The 23974-nt window shown below is 21.3% G+C and overlaps 8 protein-coding genes across 8 annotated transcripts; 4 read left to right on the top strand and 4 right to left on the bottom strand.

Moving 5' to 3' along the window:
- Positions 1 to 313: 313 nt before the first annotated feature.
- On the top strand, positions 314 to 2620 carry SRAE_2000291400 (K Homology domain-containing protein; the record flags this gene model as incomplete). Its single annotated transcript, XM_024654046.1, has 4 exons — positions 314 to 334; positions 380 to 697; positions 752 to 1721; positions 2616 to 2620. The coding sequence occupies 4 exons, from the start codon at positions 314 to 316 to the stop codon at positions 2618 to 2620; spliced, it is 1314 nt and encodes a 437-aa protein (XP_024507456.1).
- Positions 2621 to 5045: 2425 nt separating this feature from the next.
- SRAE_2000291300 (Intraflagellar transport protein 140 homolog) lies at positions 5046 to 8141 on the top strand (the record flags this gene model as incomplete). The annotated part of the gene is made up of 1 exon (XM_024654045.1): positions 5046 to 8141. The coding sequence occupies one exon, from the start codon at positions 5046 to 5048 to the stop codon at positions 8139 to 8141; it is 3096 nt and encodes a 1031-aa protein (XP_024507455.1).
- Positions 8142 to 9584: 1443 nt separating this feature from the next.
- On the bottom strand, positions 9585 to 10969 carry SRAE_2000291200 (Glycosyl transferase, family 14-containing protein; the record flags this gene model as incomplete). The annotated part of the gene is made up of 3 exons (XM_024654044.1): positions 9585 to 9641; positions 9690 to 10361; positions 10418 to 10969. 3 exons carry the CDS (start codon positions 10967 to 10969, stop codon positions 9585 to 9587), a joined length of 1281 nt encoding a protein of 426 aa, XP_024507454.1.
- Positions 10970 to 12725: 1756 nt separating this feature from the next.
- On the top strand, positions 12726 to 13247 carry SRAE_2000291100 (40S ribosomal protein S11; the record flags this gene model as incomplete). The annotated part of the gene is made up of 2 exons (XM_024654043.1): positions 12726 to 13075; positions 13124 to 13247. The coding sequence occupies 2 exons, from the start codon at positions 12726 to 12728 to the stop codon at positions 13245 to 13247; spliced, it is 474 nt and encodes a 157-aa protein (XP_024507453.1).
- A 357-nt stretch (positions 13248 to 13604) lies between these two features.
- On the top strand, positions 13605 to 14384 carry SRAE_2000291000 (CAP domain-containing protein; the record flags this gene model as incomplete). Its single annotated transcript, XM_024654042.1, has 1 exon — positions 13605 to 14384. The coding sequence occupies one exon, from the start codon at positions 13605 to 13607 to the stop codon at positions 14382 to 14384; it is 780 nt and encodes a 259-aa protein (XP_024507452.1).
- A 2948-nt stretch (positions 14385 to 17332) lies between these two features.
- SRAE_2000290900 (Astacin-like metalloendopeptidase) lies at positions 17333 to 18627 on the bottom strand (the record flags this gene model as incomplete). The annotated part of the gene is made up of 2 exons (XM_024654040.1): positions 17333 to 18529; positions 18571 to 18627. 2 exons carry the CDS (start codon positions 18625 to 18627, stop codon positions 17333 to 17335), a joined length of 1254 nt encoding a protein of 417 aa, XP_024507451.1.
- A 917-nt stretch (positions 18628 to 19544) lies between these two features.
- Positions 19545 to 20836, bottom strand: SRAE_2000290800 (Astacin-like metalloendopeptidase; the record flags this gene model as incomplete). The annotated part of the gene is made up of 2 exons (XM_024654039.1): positions 19545 to 20738; positions 20780 to 20836. 2 exons carry the CDS (start codon positions 20834 to 20836, stop codon positions 19545 to 19547), a joined length of 1251 nt encoding a protein of 416 aa, XP_024507450.1.
- Positions 20837 to 21737: 901 nt separating this feature from the next.
- On the bottom strand, positions 21738 to 22780 carry SRAE_2000290720 (Astacin-like metalloendopeptidase; the record flags this gene model as incomplete). Its single annotated transcript, XM_024654038.1, has 2 exons — positions 21738 to 22150; positions 22261 to 22780. The coding sequence occupies 2 exons, from the start codon at positions 22778 to 22780 to the stop codon at positions 21738 to 21740; spliced, it is 933 nt and encodes a 310-aa protein (XP_024510881.1).
- Positions 22781 to 23974: the final 1194 nt, after the last annotated feature.

The following is a 23974-nucleotide window of genomic DNA, read 5'->3' as shown; positions in this document are numbered from 1 at the left end:
AAATAAAGTATTACATACGTAATACATATGTTGAATATATGTCTATTCCGCCTCCTTTGTATAAAGTTATATCAAACTATCATGTAGTATTTTAAAGGAGTACACAACTTTAAAAGCGTACATTCTCGCTTTGACCCTTTGTCTATATGTATTTGGAAGTATGCACCTTGTGTTTATTGTCCTTTAAAACAAGACATTTTTTAATATTTTCTATAATCTTAAATATATTTTAAAACATCTAACTACTCCTTTAAATAATTACTTTAAATAATAAGGGATAATTATTAATAATTTGTATTTTTTTTTATTAAGTATGGATACATCTTATACAAATGTATGTTTTATTATATTTCTTAATATTTAAATTTTTTTTTTAAAGTATGGATATGATCCAACAGCTTATGGTTATGGTGAAACATTTCAAACTGGTTATAGAATTGGGGCACCTGTAGAACCAATAGTCCCAAGTCCTCTAGATCATGAAATACTTATTGTTAAGGGAGAAATTCAACATGAAATTAATATTATCGATCAAAGTGGAGACTATGGCTTGCAGTTTAAAAATGGTAGAAGGCTTTTAGTCAGTGAATTAGATAAATTAACCAATTGTATAGAACCGGATTGGTTAGAAGTTGATATTGAAAAACCAATTAAAGTTATTAAAAAAATACTTGTACCAACTTTTCGGCATCCACAAGTGAGTTTTTTTAATAACATTTTTAAGAGATATAATAATATAATTTTGTTTTAGTTTAATTATGTGGGTAAACTTATGGGACCAAAGGGAACTACTTTACAAGCATTAGCTAAAAAATTTCGTTGTCACGTTTATGTATTAGGTAAAGGAAGTACTAAAGATCGTGATAAAGAACAATCACTTTATAATTCTGGTGACCCTCAGTATGCTCATTATGGAGGGCCATTACATGTAAAAGTTGAAACAACAGCACCACCAGCTATTGCTTATGATCGTGTTACGGGGGTTATAAAAGTTTTGACAGAGTTAATGAAACCAATTAAAGAAGCTGACTTAGAAAAATTACTCGGTATTCCAAATGTTGACCCAGAAAAATTAAAAAATCAAGAAGAAGAAAATGTGGCAATGGTTGCTACTAATTATCTTGCTCAAAACAATTCATCTACTATTGATACAAATATTGGACAAAATGACAAAGATCCTCAATATCAATCTCATCATATACCTAATCAACAACCAATGATACCACCTCCTCCACAAATACAGAATAGTAGTGATTTGATGTCTTCTAAGAAGGATGTTAATTTTGCTGAAGATTATTATAATAATGATGAAAAAAACGATATGCCGATGCAAAATGGTGAGGGGACCAATGAACATCAACAGGGTCAACAACAGCTACAAGGAACAGGTGGGTCTAACAAAAAGAATAACAATGGCCATGGAAATCAAGGACGGAAACGTCATGCTCCCCAAGGTAAAGGTGGAAATGCAAAAAAACAAAAAGGTAGTAATGAAAATAATACTCAAGATAGATCTTCATCCCAAACAAGAGGTCATATGGGAAATCAGAGAGGTAACATGGGTGGTATGAGAGGTGGTCGTGGGGGTATGAGATTACCTTATCAAGGGCAGTCAAATAATTGGCAAGGAATTCATCCATCACCACTATTAGGTCATGGGGCTGCATTTAATGGAAACAAAAATAACTCATATGGAACAGGAGGAGGTAGACGCGGACCAGGTTTGAATAAAAGGGTTTTTTATTAAAATAAAAAAAAATCTTTAAAATCTACTATAATATCTAAAAGAAAAAAGAATTGTTTTAAAAAAAAAATATTAAAACAAAATTTTGGGCGCATTTTTTTGGCCAGAGTCATCCTAGAAACATACAAATATAAATCTGAAATGGTCCTCCACTTAAACCATTCTTAAACTATGTAAATTCCATTGTATTACAATCTCTCTTCTCTCATTTACCAAAACATGCACCTACAATTTAAATTTGTTGATTTTACCAATTATTTTTTATCTTTTAGTTTTTAAATTAACCCAAATAACCGACATTTCCTTTACCTAACCTTGTTAAAATGATTTCTTGTTTAAAATATTTAAACTTATTATTAAATCTTGATAAACTTGAAAGTTTTTTTAAAAAAAAAGGTTTATATTTTTAATTTTTTTCTCTCAAAAATATTTGTATAAAAATTTGACTTTTAAATATATATATGTGTAGAATTTTTTTTTCTACATTAAAATTTTTTAAAATTTAATCAAAAATTTATATGTACAAACTTTTAAAGAGGACAACTAATTTAGTTACAAATTTTCATATAATAAATGTTTATAATAAAATTAATAATCAATAAAAAATATTTTAAAAATTAAAAAAAAAAAAAACTAAAATAAAAATAAAAATTTTTTTAAACGTGTATGAATTAAAATAAAAATTTCTAATATTAGATCAACACTTTTAAAAATATTTATTTAAAAATTACATCTCAAATATACGACTTTGTGAAAAAAAGGAGCTTGGAATAAAGAAAAAAAAATTACAAAAAGTACTTTTAAAGTTGTAGTACTACAATTTTTATAATATATTTTTGTCAATAATCTTAAATTTCTTAATTAATTTTAGGTTAAATTAATTGGTATACTTTTTTTAATAACAGTCGATAGTATAAATATTTATATGTTTTTTTTTTGTTATCTTTTCCTTTTTCATACTTTACTACATTATTAATTTGTTTAATTATATGAATAATTTTGCTTGTATTATTATATTTATTCAATTAATTTTATAATGGTAATACTTAAAAAAATTTATCTGTACATTAAAAAATACTACTTTCTGTTTTTTTAACGTAAAGACAGAGTTAAATTATTATCATTATTTAAAGATTTTTTTGTATAAATTGGTAATAATTGTCTTTGCTAATTATAGAGTATTTTATAATTAATGTTAATTATTAAAAAGGAATTAATGACAATAGAATGCTATCAGATAAATTAAAAGTTTTATGAAGTCTGTTTTTTTTCAATAACAGTCTTTTGGAAACTTTTTTATTTTTATGTGATTGCAAAACTTATTTGTTGATATATTCCTTTCCAATATTTTAATAAAGAATAAAATTGCAAAAATTTTATATTTGTTGTCATGGATACTTCGATCATATTGTTATTAATTATTAAGAAGTAGAAGTTTATATTCTTTGTTTTTATTATATCAATGGACAGTAAGAAAAATGATGATACAGTTATACATAGTCATGTTCTTTGGCATCCATGTTATGATTTATTAGCTGTTGCTAGTTTTTGTACTTCTATTGGTGGTTATGTTACATTTTCTGATAAAAAGGTATGACAAATAATATTTAATTGGAAAAAAATTTTATCTTATTTAGAGTGGTAAAAGTTTGCATATTTCTAAAGGAAGAAAAGAATGTAGTATTATTTTTATTAAATGGCATCCAATTGAACCAGTTTTAGCTATTGCTTGGAGTTCAGGTGTTGTTTGTTTGGTTAGTCAAAATACTAAGGAAGAGTATGATATTTTGAAAGAAGAAGATGAATTAGTTGACATTTCAGCAATTGAATGGAGTTTGAATGGGAAATTATTATTTGTTGGTGATTCAGTAGGTGTTGGTGTAATTATCGAAGTTTCAGATAATCTTATTGATTTAAGGCATTCTGTTGTAGAAAAAAAAATTCACGTGGATGATAAGATTGTTAGTGTTTGTTGTAGGATGTTAGATGAAACACCAATCAATAATTCTCTTTCATCTACAAAAAATGAATATGTATTAAATAATTTGAATAATGAAATGTCTAAAGAAGAAAAAGATGCCATAGCAAATATTTCAAAAAAACTTAAAAATGATGCTTTTATTGGAGTTGAAGATAATGTTTCGAATGTAGAAGAAATAAATGACAAAGATATGAGAAGACTTCCGGATAAAAAAATTCCTGTTTTTATAATTGGAACTTATTCAGGGAGCATTTTTACCGTTGATATGGCTAATACAAATTCAACTAAGCGCTTTCAAATAGAGGGATCTGTTATTCAAATATTAGATATTCCCGAAAAGTATCTTGTTCTTATATTGACATCCAATTTTCAATTTTATCATCTTAACTTTACTACAATTAATGGTAATGAACAATTTAAAGAGAAACTTAAAGTTAAACTTTCTGGAAAAAAAGATTATTTAAATATGATTAAACTTACAAAAGGAATTATTGCTATTTCCTTTGGAGAAAGCGAGGTTAGGATATGGGATGTTGTTAATGAAGACAGTGCACTTTTTAAATTAAATAAAGATAAAGGTTATGGAGGTAACGAAACAATTATTAATATGGTTTTTAATGTAAAAAAAGAGTGTCTTTATGCAACTACAAGTAATGGAAATGTAGCTTCATGGATAAGAAAGAAAAATCAGAAGATGCAACTTATTGACAAAGAATGGAAACTACAATCAGCTATAAATACAAATGGAGATGTAAGTTTAAAAAGTTGATGTGAATAAAGATCCAAAAGTTTGTCGCGAGTGGGGTTCGAACCCACGCATCTTTCGATATTGGAACTTAAGTCCAACGCCTTAGACCGCTCGGCCATCGCGACTTGCTACGGTGAAAAATTTTCTTCCTGAAAATTATTTAAAAATATAGTTTGAAACGTTAATTGGTCTACTACATAGTATATTCTTACAAGTTAGTTTATTGGCCATTAGAATTAGCATCATTATTTAAAACTAAATACAATGTAAATGTAGATTTAGTAAGAAATAAAATTGAGATAAATAATTTTTATATTAAATATATCTACAGTGATTATTTTTGATATCTTAAAAATTTTTTATAGATAAAATCAATAAGTACCTCAAATGCCACGAATGCATTAGCAGTAATTTCATCAAACAATATAACAATATTTCAAGATGAAGTTGCTCTTTATTCATCTTCGGAATCACTTATAATTGTTCAAAGTAATAAGAATACATTAGAGCTTGTCAAGATATCATATCCTGAAGAGATAAAAGAAATCCCCATTAACATACCATACAAAAATATGTATATTTCAGAAAATTTTGGATTATTAATATGGGAGGGTAAAACAATAGTTTTATTTTCAATTAGTTTCAAAGATGTTGAAAACCCAATAAATGTATCCCAAATAGGAATGATTAATTTGCCTGAAATAATTAATGGTGTTATTATTTACAAAGATTCTATTTATTGTATAGAAAAAAATATTATGAATATTAGAACTTTACAAGGAACTGTTAAAAAAACTGTAACATTTCGAGAAATGGAAGGTGATCCTATAAAAATTGAAGTTGCTTATGATAAATGGTTACTAATTGGAACATCAAAAGGTTATATTAATGTTTATAATTTAGAAGATGTTATGCTTAAGCAACATTATCAATCAAAATGTATAGGTAAAGAAGTTCCATTCTTTGATAAAATTCATTGTATGAAAATTAATAAAGATGGAAGTAAGATAGCTGTTACATGTCAACAAGTATCAGGAGAAATTTGTGAAAAAATTTTTATTTGGGATCCAGAATCTGACTCATTAAATTATTTTTCATTTGTTCTTGGTATAACTGATCAACAACAATATGATGTTGATGATGATATTCAACAACGAGCTCGAACATCTAGACCTAAAACAATGGCAGCAAAAAAAATTGAACAAGAACAAAGTCGTTTTAGATTACCCTTTCATTTTCCAGGAAATTTAGTTTGGGATCATAATGATAGTAGATTATTAATGTGTGAAGCAAAAAGTATTAGTATTGAGGAACCTTCTAATTATATTATTTCAATGTTTGTTACATCTGATTATGGTATACAGATGCAAGATATTTTTCCATTTTCACCTAGAGCTGGTTCATTAATTGTCTTACAAATTCCTTATATTTATTTTTTAAGAAATATGGAAGTTGATGATAATGAAGGAGATGTATTAGAAACTACTTTAGGAAAAAATGTACTAAAAGTTACTTTGAGAGAATTTGTTGGATTAGAAAGATCTGATAGAAAATCAATTGATGCTATGTTAAATTTTAGTTTTTTTCTTACAATAGGTCAAATGGATAATGCTTTTAAAGCAATACAATTTATTAAAAGTGAAAGTGTTTGGGAACATATGGCAAAGATGTGTGTTAAAACTAGAAGACTTGATGTAGCAGCAGTTTGCCTTGGAAATATGGGTAATGCAATGGGAGCAAAAGCATTACGCGAAATAGTCAAAAAGGAAGTCGCAGAAGAAGTAAAAGTAGCAATGTTGGCTGTTCAATTAGGTATGCTTGCAGAAGCAAGAAACTTGTATATTGAATGTAAAAGGTATGATTTATTAAATAAACTTTTACAAACAGAAAATAAATGGACAGAAGCTTTTGATATTGCACATACTTATGATAGGATAAATCTTAAGAATACATATTATAATTATGCAAAATATTTAGAAAATAAATCTGACATTACAAATGCTTTAAATCATTATGAAAAAAGTGGTAATGTTGTATATGAAATTCCAAGACTTTTAATGTCAGAGCCAAAAGCATTAGAATTATATATTAAAAGAAAAAAAGATCCACAATTATTTATTTGGTGGGGTAAATATTTAGAAGCACAAGGAAAACAAGATTTAGCAATATCTTTTTATGAACAAGGAAAATCATATAAAGATGTTGTTAGAATTTTTTTACAAAACAATGATTTACAAAAAGCAATTGATTATGTCAACACATTTAATAATAATTCTGCTACATATATTCTTGCTAAATATTTAGATGAACAGGAATCATATAAAGAAGCTGTTGAATATTTTACAAAAGCAAAGGCATATGGTAATGCTCATCGACTAGCTAAAGAACATCAAATGAATGATAAATTAGCTAATTTGGCATTATATGTTGGTGATACACAAATTCTACAAACTGCAAAATATTATGAAGAAATTCCTGGTGAAACTGATAAAGCTGTTATGTTATATCATAGATTAGGAATGATATCAAAAGCATTAGATTTGGCTTTTCAAACAGAAAAATTTGGTGTTTTGGAATTGATAGCTAATGAATTAAATGAAAATTCAGATCCAAAAGTTTTGGTAAGAGCAGCAGAATATTATTCAGTTAATCAGGATGATAAAAAGGCTGTACAATTGTTAGCACATGCCAAAAAATTTATGGAAGGTGTAGAGATGTGTAAAAAAAATAATGTAATGATAACAGAAGAAATTGCAGAATTATTGACACCATCAAAAGAGCAAATGCATGATACAGTAAAACGTAAACATCTTATAGAAGAAATAGCTGAATGTTGTTTGGAACAAGGTAATTATCATTATGCAGCAAAAAAATATACCCAAGCTGGTAATACATTATTAGCTATGAAAGCTTTAATAAAATCAGGTGACACACCAAAAATTATAAAATTTGCCAATACAGCAAGAAATAAAAATATATATAAATTAGCTGGTAATTATTTACAAACTCTTAATTGGAAGGAGGATGCTACATTAATGAGGCAAATTGAAACATGTTATACTAAAGCTGGTGCATTTGATTCATTATCAACATTTTATGAAACATGTGGTTTTGTTGAAATTGATGAGTATAAAGATTATGAAAAAGGATTAGCTGCTTTTAATGAATCTGGTCGATGTATAACAAAATTTTTAGAAGTATCAGATAGAAATAAAGAATATATAGAAGAAAAACAAAATGATTTAATAAACAAAATAAATAATATAAAACAATTTTTAAAAGCAAATCAACTTTATGATTCAGATCCAGGAAGTGCTTTAAGACAGTTAGTTGAATTAGCTGAAAAACCTAATATAGATGAAAGTGTTAGACTTGGAGATATTTACACAATACTTGTTCTTCATAGTTATAAAAGAAAAAATTTCAAGAAAGCTTATGAATATATACAGGATTTATTGAAAAAAAAGACTGAAATAAAAATTACAGATTACATTTCAAAAGAGGTATTAGATCAGATATGTGATAATTTAAATTTACCAAGACTAGTAGAAAATGAAAATAATTTATCTGAAGATGAAGATGATAATAAAGATGTTGATTATTCACATGCACTTAAAAGAAATATTGATAAACAACAAGATTCTGAGGATGAAGATATTGATTTTTAAATAAATATAAATACTATTAATAAACAAATTTTATTTGTAAAAAAGAAATTTTTTAAATTATATATATTTTATTATTTATAATAAAAACTAGTAAGATACATAATTTAAGATTATCATAAACAATGAAACTACATAAATAGTTTCAACAAATACATAGTATTTTCTGTAATAAAAAAATTTATTTTATCATATCTTAAATTTTTAAAATTATATTGATAAATCTTTTTAAGTTTATTGATGTCAATGGTGATAGCAAAAAAATTAAATTTACTTTTGTCATAGTTAAATGAATTGGAGTTTCTATTAATTTTAAATATGCAAATTTTCAATTTTTTTTAACTCTGATACTAAACTTGATTTTTTTAGTTGCCAAAAAAAGTATTTCTTAAAAAAAGTTATTTATTGGTAATGTATGATAATAATAATTTCGATTAATAAAAGATAACTATTGTCCTTGATATTTTTGTATTATTGAATATTAATGTTTAATTTAATAGATTTTGAAACATTGACATTTATAATTATGATAAAAATAAATATTAAGTAACATTTTATATTATATAATTCTTTAGTTTACAAAAAAAAATAGCATAAATATTTTAAATATTGTTGTTTTTTTTAAGTTATAGAAAGAAATTTATTAATATTTAATTAATTATCAAATTGGATATAATATAAATTACAGCAATATATAAAATATATCATTTTTATTTAAAAACATAAATTACATTATTATAAAATTTCAAGCTCATATCATTCTTTTTTTAAAATAAAAAACTAATTATCAAACTTTTGTAAATATTTAAATTAAATTATAATTTAAAATGAATAGGTTTTTTTTCCAGTAAAGCCAAAGAACATTTTTAAAAAATTACAAGGAAATGAATTATATATTATTATTAAAAATTTTCAATAATTATGTAAAAAATTATTGTAAAATATTATAATAAAGGTATTCTATAGTAAAAAAAAATTTTTAGTAACCGGTTTGATAAATTATTTCTTACTACAAATATAAATTTAAGAGACTTTATTATATCTTGAATTAAATGTTACAATAAAATTTAAATTATAGACATTTTTTTAAAATAATTAAAAAAATATTTCATTGAAAGAAAGTTAATAGATTATTAAGTTAACTTTTAAAATTATGAAAAAACAGAAAAACATATGTGTATGATTGATAGTATTAATAAATAGTAAAAAATGGAAAGAAATTTTTAATTAAAAAATTAAAGATGTCATTTATGAAATAATTAGAAAAAGAAGTTTTTGATAGTAGAGTAACAAAATCTAAACAAAATTATTACTTTATAGTATTATTATATTTATAACAAAAGTTAAGTAGATAAAAAGTAATTATTTATTTAATATTAAATTTAAAAAAACAAACAAATTTTGTAAACAAGAGACTGTATAAATATTAAATCACACTTTATCTCTTTAACAATTAAATTGTGATATTTCCTTTGATGATTTTAAAAAGTTTTGAAAGCGTATCTGAAAAATAAAATATATTAATAAAAATTTATAGCACTATAATAATACCTGTGGTCTTGATAAATATAAGGAGAGATCAATTTTATTGTAGTTTTCGGGAAAAAAAGTCCTATTAAAAAGTCTTTCACCCCAACAATCAACAGCACCAGCATCAAAATAATCCATTAACTTGTTAGCAAAAAAATGTGGCAAAAATTCTAATTGATTAATATATTCTAAACCAATTATACATATCGAGTGCCTTCTGTAACCTGATGAACAACTAGTTAAATTTCTAAAATAACTCCATTTCGTGTGCCTTGTAAAAGAGTTTAATGCATTTTTTGAATTTATACATTTTGTTGGTAATGTTCCTGGAATTTTCAGGTATTCATAATTACTAAATAATGTTGACCAAAACAATTCATCATTTGCAAAACGAGGATAATTATCAAAATTCATTTGATAGGTACTAATATTAAGTATATTTAATGTATAAAGCATTGTTTCACGAGAAATTGTCACTTGACTATATCCTTTAGCTAAACTAATACTTGTATTTAATATTTTGTTATTTTTATTATTAATTTTTGAAAAAATATTTAAACCATTAAAAGTCCAATCTAACTTTTCATTTAAAATATTTCTTGGTGCTTTCATAGTTTTAAAATCAGAAGTACCTTTAAAAGTCTTTAAAATTTTTACCAATTCAGCATTTGTTTTAATTGGAAAATCATGATTCTAAAAAAAAAACAATTTTACATATTATAATAATTTTTATAAAAAAAAAAAATTACTTGTAATAAAAAAACATATTTCCAATTGTAGTGTTTTAACTTTTCTATACATTGAATATGACTAGTACTATAATGTGAACCTTTGCTATCAATTTTATACTCTATATCAGATACAAAAACATTTTCAAAGCAATTTGTTAAAGAATGTATTCTTGATCTAAATGATGATTTTTGTTTCTTATCAATAGCATAACAATATAAATTTTGAGGTTGATAGATAAGGGATAAAATTAATTCTAAAAATTCATATTCATTATATATAAGAAAACTATAAGCTAAGGGATAATTTTTTTCCTCTTCTGATAATGGTATAGGTGAAAAGTATCTTCTTTTTTTGATTGATTCACATGTTAATGATAATAATTCATTTGTAATTACCCTAGATATTCTTGTTATATTATTTAAATTTATATTTTCTTCAAAAAATGGGGAACAATTTAAATTTTCTGTTAATGGACCATGTTTATAAAATGGTTTAATATTTGATTGTTTTGACTTTTTATATATATATAAATTATTAACATCTCCTGAATAATTATTAGTATTAAACATTATGAAAATAGATAGTAATCCGAGAATAAATATTAAAGGCAATATACATATAAATTGTCTAGTTCTTACTCTTCTTTTTATCATTTTTCATAAAATATATATTTAAAAAAAAAATTTTTGTTTCGTAAACTTTTATAAAATTAATATGATAAGATATGATTTTTAACAATCTAAAATTAGGATTAATCTTTATTAATAATTAATTGATTTTATATAATGATAGTTAAAGTTTAGAATAAGTATTACATTTTTTTTTTATAAATAAATTAATTATATTCCTGTAAAAAAAATTATTAATTTTTATATACAGTAATATTTTACATACTAGTTATTAAAATTTCCAACAAATACCTGTAAAATTTTTTAAAAAAATAGTATAATAAAAGTGCAAATTAATAAATTGAAACAAAAAGTTTAAAAAATTATTACTTTAAAAGTTTTTTTTGTAGATGTTTATCATAATATATAAAAAAAATATTAAATGTATTTTATATTTAATAACTATTTAGAATGTTTCAAAAGAAATTCAAAGTTACATCAATTTATACTTTTAATAGTTATAAACTAATAAAATTAAAATAATATGAAATCATTTTTTAAACATATGAATTTATATATGTTCAATAATATAAACACAATAAATATTTTAAACGTATTTAGTATTATATGTTAAAACTTTAGAAATATTTAATACATACACAGCTATATGAATAATTACTTTATTTATATTATTATTCATTTATCAATGTATATACAAATTCATCTTATGTATTAAAATAAACTTTTTTTTATTCTAAAAACTGAGAAAATTTACTATTTAGTAGCATAAATTTTTTTTGAATTGTTATAAAATGTACTGAAATCTTTTTAAACATAAATGATATGAAACTTTTATAGAATTATATTGTTAACAAATGTTTATAATTATGTAACTGCAATTGTTGTTTATTTAAAGAAATTTGATTGTTAAAATCTATCTATCTCAATAATGTTAAATATCTATCATTTTTGTGATTAATTTTTATTGTTTTAGATTTTATTCTTTACTGTATCGTATAAATTTGTTTTTATTACCCTTTATTTTATTTTTAAATAATTTTAGATAAAAGTTTTAAATTAACTTCAAAGTTCAAATAACTTTATATATATTATTTATAAAAAATATGCTATTAAAATCTAATGGAATTTTTAAAAATTATTATCTGTAACAAATTTCATAATAAACAACATCTTGATTTAAATCGGTTTTGTATAAAAGTTCATATAAATAACAATTCAAATATTTTTAAAAATAATAATTATATTTTTTAAATTATTTTTTTTATTAATTATATCTTTGTTGTGATTTTAAAAAAAAAATATTAAACCAATTCATATACCAATCAAAGTAATATATTTGAAATAATTATTTCTTAGTACAAATTATACATAAAATTGGAATAAAGTGTATATAAAAGAAAACAGTCTATTCCTACCAGGAAAACCTGTGTCTTCCCCAAGCAATTTATTATTTTACTTTCTTCAATTATATCTATAAATATATGCCATTTTTTGCACATATTTTTTGCTAAAAAATTTATAAAATTATTTAACATTATTTTAAAAATGTTTAATAATTGTAATTTTTAATAATTTTTGTTTTACCTTTATTAATCAATTTTTCGAGATCTTCATTTTGAATGTAACCAAATTTTCTTTATTTTAACTTTTAATGTTAATATTTTTATAATCGTGTTTTAAGGTTTAATTTTACATTATGGCTGAGCAAAACGAGAGAGCCTACCAAAAACAAAGTGCTATTTTTGAAAATCCAAAGACCCTTTTCACAAAGGCTGAAAGCGCTGTTTTTAAGAAACGTTACACTAAAGATGTTGGTCTTGGATTCAAAACTCCAATTGAGGCTGTTACTGGAAAATATATTGACAAGAAATGTCCATTTACTGGAAATGTTTCTATTCGTGGAAGAATCTTGACTGGTGTCGTTGCCAAAAAAAAGATGCAAAAGACAGTTATTCTTAGACGTGATTATCTTCATTACATTTCTAAGTATAGACGTTATGAGAAGAGACATACCAATTTGGCTGCTCATTGTTCACCAGCTTTCCGGTATGTTTTTTTTTTGTCAAACTAATAATATAAATTATAATTTTTTAGTGACATTCAAGTCGGTGATACCGTTACAGTTGGACAATGTCGCCCACTTTCTAAGACTGTTCGCTTCAACGTCCTCAAAGTTCATTCTCGTGGTCGTGCCAAGAAAGCTTTCAACAAATTCTAAAAACATAAAATTTTGTTTGTTTTGTTATTTGTTTTTGCATAAATTTGCAATAATAAACATTTTGTTGTGATGATATTAATTTTACTTCCTTTTATTTTATCATTCTAAAAATCAAAAGATAGATACTAAGATGACCATAAAAAAATGATAGCGTTTGATAGAAACATCAAAAACCAGGTTTGTGTGTTTAAGAAGGCAATATTTCCGTAATAAAGAAAAATTAATATCTTGATGACCTTTTTCTCCTTCCTTGTAAACCGCTACTTATTTATTAGAAGGAGGGAATTAACTTTAAAATAAAATTTTTGTAAAAAGCTTTTATAAGGAAGTAATTTTGATTATAAATATTTATTAATTATGTTATTTTATATTGGAACTTATTGGTCTTTATTTATTATTTTTTTAAATAATTTATATATTACTACAAATGGATTGAATGAAGTTAGTAGGATAAAATATTTTGACAATGAAAAAGGATATAACTATCCATATTTAAAAATTTCTAAAAAATACAAAAATCAAAGTTCAAGAAGAAAAGTTATTGTTGAAAGATTACGATTACTTAGAAGACATTTATTATCACAAAATAGATTTCCATTGAAAAAAAAATCTATTATACAACAAAATAATTTAGTTCCAGAAACTAATTTTGATGTTGAAAAATTTAAAAGAGTTTTTGTTATAAAACATAATTTAATAAGAATAAAACATCATGTACAATCATTAGGAATTTCTAAAGAATTAGAAAATGAGGCACAAAGGTATGCAGACAAATTGGCATCAATAAATAATGGTCTAAGGCATGATCGCAATAATATTCATCATGGAGAAAATTTGTATTATGGAACTTTTAGAGAATTACCAAAGGAAGAAGATTTATCTGAATCTATTTTGGATAAATTTTATACAGAAATTAAGTATTATAATTACAAATCATTTAATCCACAGGATCATCATAAATATGGACATTTTACACAAATGATATGGAAATCAACAACTGAAATTGGTGTTGGAGTTGAATTTGCAAAAAAGTATATTCATAAAGGATTAACAAAAACACGTATATATGTTGTTGTTAGATACAATCCTGAAGGAAACATTTTGTCAGAAAAAGAATTTAGAAAAAATGTTTTATAATACATATCTCTAAATACACAAATTAATTTGTAAAAATGTAGATAAAAATAAAATGTTTTAATTAAAATTTATGTATTTTTTTTTTCATTGAATTAAATGGTTTGAAAAATTATAAGCACTTTATTATAAATTACTAATAATCATTTTTTTAAACTATTTTTTTTTTACCATAAACTGATAAAATAAATGACAATTATTCTTTGAATAATAAAATAAAACCTACATGATTAATGTGTTAGTTTTAATTTAATCTTTTTTACAGATAATAAAATTAATTTAATTTTTTTTTTTTATAAATTTATATAATAGTAATAAATTATAATGAATATATGATGCTTTTATAATAAAATAAAACATGTCAAAATATAATTTTTGTTTTCTATAATTAATAGTATATTGTTATCTATTAATGATCTTATGCCTAACCAGGAATCATTTATTGTCATAAAAAGTTTTTTTTAACTAACTTTATTTTTGAGTAATCTGCTATCAGATCTTTATCTTTTTTTCTCTATTCCATCATCCACCTATTTTTGGAGATTTTGAAAAATTGATAATAATACTTAATATACGATAATCAACTATACATTTAACTTCTAAAATATATATTTATTTTATTTTTACTTTCTTTTTTGATATGATATTAAAAATTACTTGTTTAAAAATTAGTTTTTTAAATTTATATAAGTTATTATTATAAAATGTGATTTTTATTAATTAAACTTTTTAATATCACAAAATCTTTAAAAATATTATAATAAAACTTTTATAGGATTATACAGGAATCTTTATTATATCAAAAATATAGATGTAACACAAAAGATATATTAACTAACTTAGACCGGTTTCTATCCAGAAACTAATAACACAAATTTTATAACAAAAAACTTATAAGCGACAAATTATAATAACTGACTTTACAATACACAATTTCTTATATTTATACTAATAGTTAAAAACACAATATTAACATTACCAAACTATAGAACAATGTCTATATATAAAAGTCTTACACTTTATTTTTATATTTAAAACTTTTTTTGTTTTATTTTATTTAATAAGATAGAATAAAGTTATTAAAATTATATAAATAATCAATATAAGTCTTTCATTTTTTAACAATAAAACTTTTCTTATAAACGTACTTCTTTATATTTATAAAAAATGTTGGAATTTTTTTTTATCTTTAAATAAATATATATATCATTATTTATTATTTTGTATAAAAAATAATATTTTTATTAATAAAATCTGTTACCATAACTTATTAAAAATATTTAATCAATGCTTTTGAAATTAAAAAATAAATATGATTACTTAGTATTTATAATAATAATGTAAAATAATTTTTTTATTATATCATATTTTTGTGTTCCAAAAAAAAATACAATTTTTAATTTTTCTTATCTTTTAAAAACTATTAAAACAACACTTCACAAAGACAATTTTTAAAAAATTATAATATGTACATATTAACTATGGAAAAAAATTTATATCATTAAGAGTTTTAAAATTATTTAAGAAGATAAAATAAAATTATAATCATTATGATAATATCAATGAAAATGACTAAAAAATTGTAAGAAGATTAAATTTTCCAAATACGATATTACTTAGACTATTCACAAACGATAATTTTTTTCTTGTCTAATATTCAATAATGTATTTTTTTATGTCAAAAAATACTTAATATTTTAATCAAGTTTGTATGACATAGTTTTTATTTTTTATTATTATATCACTTTATGCAAAACATATTTTTTAAAAAAAGCTTTTTTTTGTTGTTATTATAAATTTAAAAATTTTTTCACATTTAAATAAAATTTTTTCTATTATTTTACAGTGTTTTGTTATATAATCAATCTTGATCTATTAAAGAAAAACATTTAATTAAAGATTTTTTATAAATGTTATGTATATACAGAAGTATTTTATTAAAAATTATTTTTCTTAACTATTTAATACTTTAGATAATCTAAATAATTTTCTAGTTAATTCTATTTTAAAAAATTAGAAATATTAATATGTAAAACAAGAGCAAATAAGATAAAATTTCAAAATACATTACGTAGACATTTTATGATAAAGTTAAAACTTAGAAATCTTTAACGATAAAAAACTAAAGTTTTATATTAAAGAAAAGAAATATCAAAATTGAAAACAAATAAATAATAAAAAAAATGAGATGATCATTTTACAAAATGGTATTGAATGTAAAATAATTTAAATTAATCCATTTGAAAACAAAAAATAAAACAATTAAATTTTGAGACATTCAAAATTGGAAAATACCCATTTTTAAAACTTGAATCTTATAATTAGTGTAAAAGGAATCATATAAAAACTTTTTAATATGATAATAATTAAATAATGATAAAAATATTTACTTCTGAAGTTGTAATTTCAACAAGAAAATTTCAAAAATAATATGCTTTTCAGACAAAAAAAATTATCCTTTTTAAAAATTATAAAAAATTATTTAAAGAAATTGATAATATTTTTTTTGCAATTGTTTTATAGTATTCAATGATGTTTTATTTTTAAAAGTTTATTATTGTATGAAGAAAGAGAATTTCTAGAAATTGACGTTCTAAGGAACAAAATTCTTAGATAAATAATATATATATGAAGAAAATAGTTTAAAAGTTTGTATAATTTTTTAGTATTTGAGATATTAAGTATTTTACATATATGTTATAATTATAGTTATAAACGGTTTAATAACTTTTAGAGATTTCATCATTATTAAGTAATAGTATAAGCTATTATATTAGTTTGAAAAAACTAAAATTTAAAGTAATAACTTATTTTTTATTATAATTATTGTACTGTTTTTTATAGATTTACAATCAATACATAATTAATTTATTACTTTTTTTTTAAAAAAAATACAGTATATAAATGAAAAAATCAGATTTTTTTTTAGGTTGAGTTAATTATACTTACTATTATCTAAATGTACCTTTAAAATACATATGAACATAGCTAGCCTGTTCAAAACTATTATAATGTAGAATAACATAATTATTATGTGATATAATATATTTAGGAAATCTTTGTTGACAAAATCTTGCACCCACTATAGTTTTGTCTTTCCAATATTTTACTTCAAAGGAATTATATACTGAACATGTTAAAGGATATATAGATCTCATTCTAATTTTTAAAATAACAATTTTAATTTTTTTAAATCTACTTGCCTTTAAATGATAAAAACAATTTTCTTTTCCATAAAACTTAAGAAATCTAGGTTCACGTTTAACCGTCAATACAGGTACGGTACATCCTCGTAATACTTTGTGATATTCACAACGATTACCATCAAACCCATCAATACATATACACTTATTACAATCATTAGGATCTTGATATCCATGATTGTTACATATTATTTTAAATTTACATATATTGGAACAATAATACATATTTAATGTTTTGATATCATTGAAAGTAAGTACTTCCTGTTGTCCTACGGTATATTCATAATGATGATCTCTTAGAGATAATGTTTTACCTCCATTTTTACTAAAATTATACATTCCAAAATGCATTAAAGATCCATATTCATAAGGTAAATGTAAATTGTTAATTGCAGTAGTTCTCGATATCTCAAAATTTGTAAAATCTTTTGGATACATATTTTCTGGATGTACTTTTACATAAAAATTTCGATCGATCCGATTATGTTCATAAATTACTCCTAATGTACGTAATACTAAACGTAATACTCCTCCATGATTATAACATTGATCTCCAATACCTATATTTTGCCAACCTTTTTCAAACATTCTTCCTAATGGACTATTACAATCACATGAAGAATAAAAATTAATACCATATGCAAAAGAATTTAAACTATTTACAATATTAAATCTTAGACATGTTGATTGTTCAATAGTCTTTAATACTCTTTTTATCAACCAACGATTTAAAGGATATTGGATAAAATACTTGATTGCTAAATTCCATTTATACTTTCTTGGTTTTATTTTTATATTTCTTTTTTGTCTGTCATATGAAGATAAATCATCCATTATTTCACTATCATATTTTAAACTATTTATTTCTTTTATTGATCTTTTTACATTTCTTTTTTCTATAGTCTTTTCATTGGAACTAAAGTTAGTTGAACTGATTATAAAAGACTTAATTAATATTTTATATTATCAATTTATTATTAACTTACAGATACACATAATATGTAAATTACAGAATATAGAAAAAATTTTTTTAAATTTGTCATTACAAAAAAAAATGATTTTTTCAACTAATGTATCTTCTTCACTGTTTTTATATAAATTTTTTTTTTTGTAAATACATTTAAAATTTTTTATTATTTATTATACTAAACGAAACTTTAATTTTTTAATTACAGATATTTTACGTTAAATATTAAAATATTTTATATACATTAAAAATAAAATTCAAAATTCAAAATTTTAATATAATTATAAACAAAAAAATGTTTAATATATTCAAATTTTGATACTGCTTTATTTGAAGAATTATTTACTTTATACAATATTTTTAGTGCTAAAAATATATATTTAATAAAGTGTATTACTTAAAACAAATTTTATAATAATGAAATATAAATAAAAAAAAATTTAAATATTGATGTATAAATAATTTTATTGTTTAAATTTTTATTATTTAAAACTTTGAAATTGTTTTCATATTTTTCTCAGAAACTGTTTGTAACTAACTTAATTTTAAAAAAAAAATATTAAAGTTTTTGTAAAAATACATTATATTGAAAACTTTTTATTTTTTATTTAAAAATCTAAAATTATAATTATATACTACCATATTTAAAATAAATCCAAAATAAATTTGAAAAAATTTGAAATATACTACAAGTACATTATGCAGACAATAATTAAATCACTATCAAGATTAACGATATGGTTTTCAAATTTTTTTACTCAAGTGTATGATAAATAACTTATGGAACTTTTACTGTACAAAATAGATTTCTGACATTTTTTTAAAAATATATAAATTTTTGCTTTATTTTATAAAAATTTAATTAATAAATTAGTATTAAATTTATGTTTTAAATTTTTAGTATCATAATTTTAAATATTATCATATATTTTAAAATTTTTGTAAACAAAAAATGATTTACTTACAATTTAAATTTGTAATGTTTCACTTTGTTTAGAATGCCTCTTTAAAATACAAATGAACAATGCTAGAATCATAACAAATATTAAAATGTAGAATAACATAATTATTATGTGATATAATATATTTAGGAAATCTTTGTTGACAAAATCTTGCACCCATTACAGTTTTGTCTTTCCAATATTTTACTTCAAGTGAATTATATACTGAACATGTCAAAGAATATGAAGATTGTGTTTTAATTTTTAAAATAACAATTTTAATTTTTTTAAATCTATTTGTCTTTAAATGATAAATACAATTTTTTTTTCCATAAAATTTAAAAAATGTAGGTTGCTTACGAACCTTCCAAAAAATCGTACCACATCCTTGTAATGATTTGTAATCTTCGCATCTAGCACCTTCAAATGAATTAGGACATATACATTTTTTACAATTATAAGGATCTTGATATCCATGATTTTTACATATGATTTTAATTCTACATATATTAGAACAATAATGCAAATTTAATGTTTTTATATCATTAAAAGTAAGTTCTTCCTGTTGTCCTACGGTATTTTCATAAAGACGATCCTTTAGAGATATTGTTTTACCTCCATTTTTACTATAATCATACATTCCAAAATGCATTAACGATCCATATTCATAAGGTAAATAAAAATTGTTAATTGGAGTATCTTTTGATATTTTAAAATATGATTTATCAGCTAATTTTATATTTTCTGGATGTACTTTTACATAAAACTTTCGATCGATCCGATTATGTTCATAAATTACTCCTAATGAACGTAATACTAAACGTAATATTCCTGTAGTAGTTTTACATTCCTTTCCAACACCAATATTTTGCCAACCTTTTTCAAACATTTTTCCTAATGGACTAAAACAACAACTTGAAGAAATAAACTGTATACCATATGCAGAAGTACGATAGTTATATATATTATTAAATCTTATACATGTTGATTCTTCAACAATTTTTAGTATTCTTTTTATCATATAACGATCTAAAGGAGAATTGGTACGAAAGTGTATTGGTAAAGTCCATTGAAGTTTGCTTGGTTTTATTTTTATATTTCTTTTTTGTCTGTCATATGAAGATAAATCATCTATTATTTCATTATCATATTTAAAACTATTTATTTCTTTTATTGATCTTTTTACATTTCTTTTTTCTATAATCTTTTCATTAGATGTAAAGTTAGTTGAATTGATTATATAAGTCTAAATTATCTTTTTGTTTTATCAATTTATCATTAACTTACAATTATACATAATATGTAAATTACTGAATATGGAAAAAAATTTTTTAAATATATCATTAGTAAAAATTGATTTTTTCAACTGATGTATAACTTTCATATTTTTTATATAAATTTTTCTTATTGTAAATACATTTTAAATTTTTTATTATTTTATATATTAAATATAACTTTAATTTTTTAACAACAGATATTTTACGTTAAATATTAAAATATTTTATATACATTAAAAAAAAAATTCAAAGTTCTAATATAAAAAAAAAAAAAGTTTAATATATTCAAATTTTGATACTGCTTTATTTGAAGAATTATTTACTTTTTACAATATTTTTAGTGTTGAAAATATATATTTAATAAAGTGTATTACTTAAAACAAATTTTAAAATAATGAAATATAAATAAAAAAAAATTTAAATATTGATGTATAAATAATTTTATTGTTTAAATTTTTATTATTCAGAACTTTAAAATTTTTTTCATATTTTTCTCAGAAACTGTTTGCAACTATCTTAATTTTGAAAAAAAATATTAAAGTTTTTGTAAAAATGCATTATATTGAAAACTTTTTATTATTTTTTTTAAATCTAATATTATAATTATATACTAACATATTTAAAATAAATCTAAAACAAATTTGAAAAAATTTGAAATATACTACAAGTACATTATGAAGACAATAAATAAATCACTATCAAAATTAATGATATAATTAAAAAAATTTTTTTATTCAAGTGCATGATAAATAACTTATGGAACTTTTACTATACAAAATAGATTTCTGACATTTTTTAAAAATATATAAGTTTTTACTTTATTTCAAAAAAATTTAATTAGCAAATTAGTATTAAAATTATGTTTTAAATTTTGAATATCATATTTTTTAAAATTATCTAATATTTTAAAATTTTTGTAAACAAAAAACAACTTACTTACAATTCAAATTTGTAATGTTTCACTTTGTTTAGAATGCCTCTTTAAAATACAAATGAACATAGCTAGACTCATAACAACTATTATATTGTAAAATGACATAATTATTATGTGATATAATATATTTAGGAAATCTTTGTTGACAAAATCTTGCACCCACTACAGTTTTGTCCTTCCAATATTTTACTTCAAGTGTATTATATCCTGAACATGTTAAAGAATATGAAGATTGCGTTTTAACTTTTAAAATAACAATTTTAATTTTTTTTAATCTATTTGTCTTTAAATGATAAATACAATTTTTTTTTCCATAAAATTTAAAAAATGTAGGTTGTTTACGAACCGTCCATACAATCGTACCACATCCACGAAATGTTTTGTAACGTTCACATTGAAAACCTTCAAATGAATTAGGACATTTACATCTATCACAATGATTAGGATCTTGATATCCATGATTTTTACATATTATTTTATTTTTACATATATTAGAACAATAATGCAAATTTAATGTTTTNTTTCATATAAACGATTAAATGTAACTAATGTTTTACCTCCATTTCTACTATAATTATACATTCCGAAATGCATTATGGATCCATATTCATAAGGCAAAAATTTATCATTAAATACACTTTTTCTGAATAATTCAAAATGTTTTTTAGCAAATGGCAGAATATTTTCTTCAACAACTTGTACAAAATAATTTCTATCAACCCGATTATGTTCATAAATTACTCCCAATGTACGTAATATCAATTGTAAAATTTCTCCTTCATTATAACATTCTCGTGCAATTTCTATTCTTTGCCAATTCCTATCAGTTTCTCTTCCTAAGTGACTATGACAACGAGTTGATGAAACAAATAGAATACCTGACACACAACCATATAAGCTTTTTGCTTCTCTAAATCTTAAACATGTTGTAGTTTCTAAAACATTTATTACTTTTTTTATCTTAGAATGTCCTAAAGGAAAAGAAACATAATAATCTATAAATGAATCCCATCTAAATTTTCCTAACTTTATTTTTATATTTCTTTTTTTTCTATTATTTATTGATAAATCATCCATTATTTCATTATCATATTTAAAATTAATTATTTTTTCTATTGATCTTTTAACATTTCCCTTTTCTAAATACTCATCATTTAAACTAAAATAGGCTGAAGTAATTATATAAGGCTAAATTTTTTTTTTATGTTATCAATTTATCATTAACTTACAAATATATATAGTATATAAAATGCTGAATATAAAAAGAATTTTTCTAAATTAATCATTTTTAGAAAATAAACTTTTTCAAAAAATGCATGATTTTGACTGATTTTATATAAATTTTTTTTCTACAAAAATTTTATGCTAAATTATTAGTGATATTTTATTATTTGTACTTTTAAAAAATATTTTTAACAAAAACTAAATAGAATTTTAATTTTTTTAAACATTATTTTAATTTATATAGTATCAAATTAAAATGTAATCTTCAACATTTTTTAATTATAGCAATGTTTAAGTATATTAAAATAATCATATTGATTCGTTTGATCAAATATTAACTTTATGATTTAATTGTTTTTATTTAAATATCCATTAAAGTGTAGTAATTTAAGATAAATATGAGAGTCGTAAAATATAAATAAAAAATGCTTTAATTTAGAAATTTATTTAAAGAATCATAAAAGAATATAATTTTTTAAATTTTTAGTTTTTTAGATGCTAAACCTTTTTTATCATATTTAAAAATTTCATGTTAAAAAACTTCTTTTTTAAAGTTGTGTTTAACTTTTTGTATAATTACTTTATGTTTTAAGATTCATTTAAAAATCTAATTTTTGTTAATCAAAGTTTTTTATTAACTATGTATTTTGATGTTGAATCACATTGTTTTTTATCAATTTGCGTTTTTTTAAAAAAATTAAAAATTAATTTAATTACTTTCTTTGAAAATTAAAAAAAAATATTACTATTATAAAGTAACACATTGAAAATCAACAAAAAAAATTATTATAATATTTCAAGATTAAAAAAATTATTAAAAAAAAAGTTATTTATGTTAATGCACGTTTAATTATTTATGGAAATATCTATAAACAGAATTAATTTTTGATAATTTTTACTAAATATTTGTTTATTAGATGCTAACATTAACTGGTATTATTTTTTTTAATGTATCAATTTTTACTTATTTTGTAAAATTTGAATAAAAAATAATAATTAAATAAATATAAAATTATTTCTTGAATATTTTTATAATAATATAGTTTC

This window comes from Strongyloides ratti (assembly GCF_001040885.1).
Source record: "Strongyloides ratti genome assembly S_ratti_ED321, chromosome : 2".
NCBI lineage: Eukaryota > Metazoa > Nematoda > Chromadorea > Rhabditida > Strongyloididae > Strongyloides > Strongyloides ratti.
The sequence above is the reverse complement of the archived record's forward strand: the minus strand, read 5'-3'. Positions and strand labels throughout refer to the sequence as shown.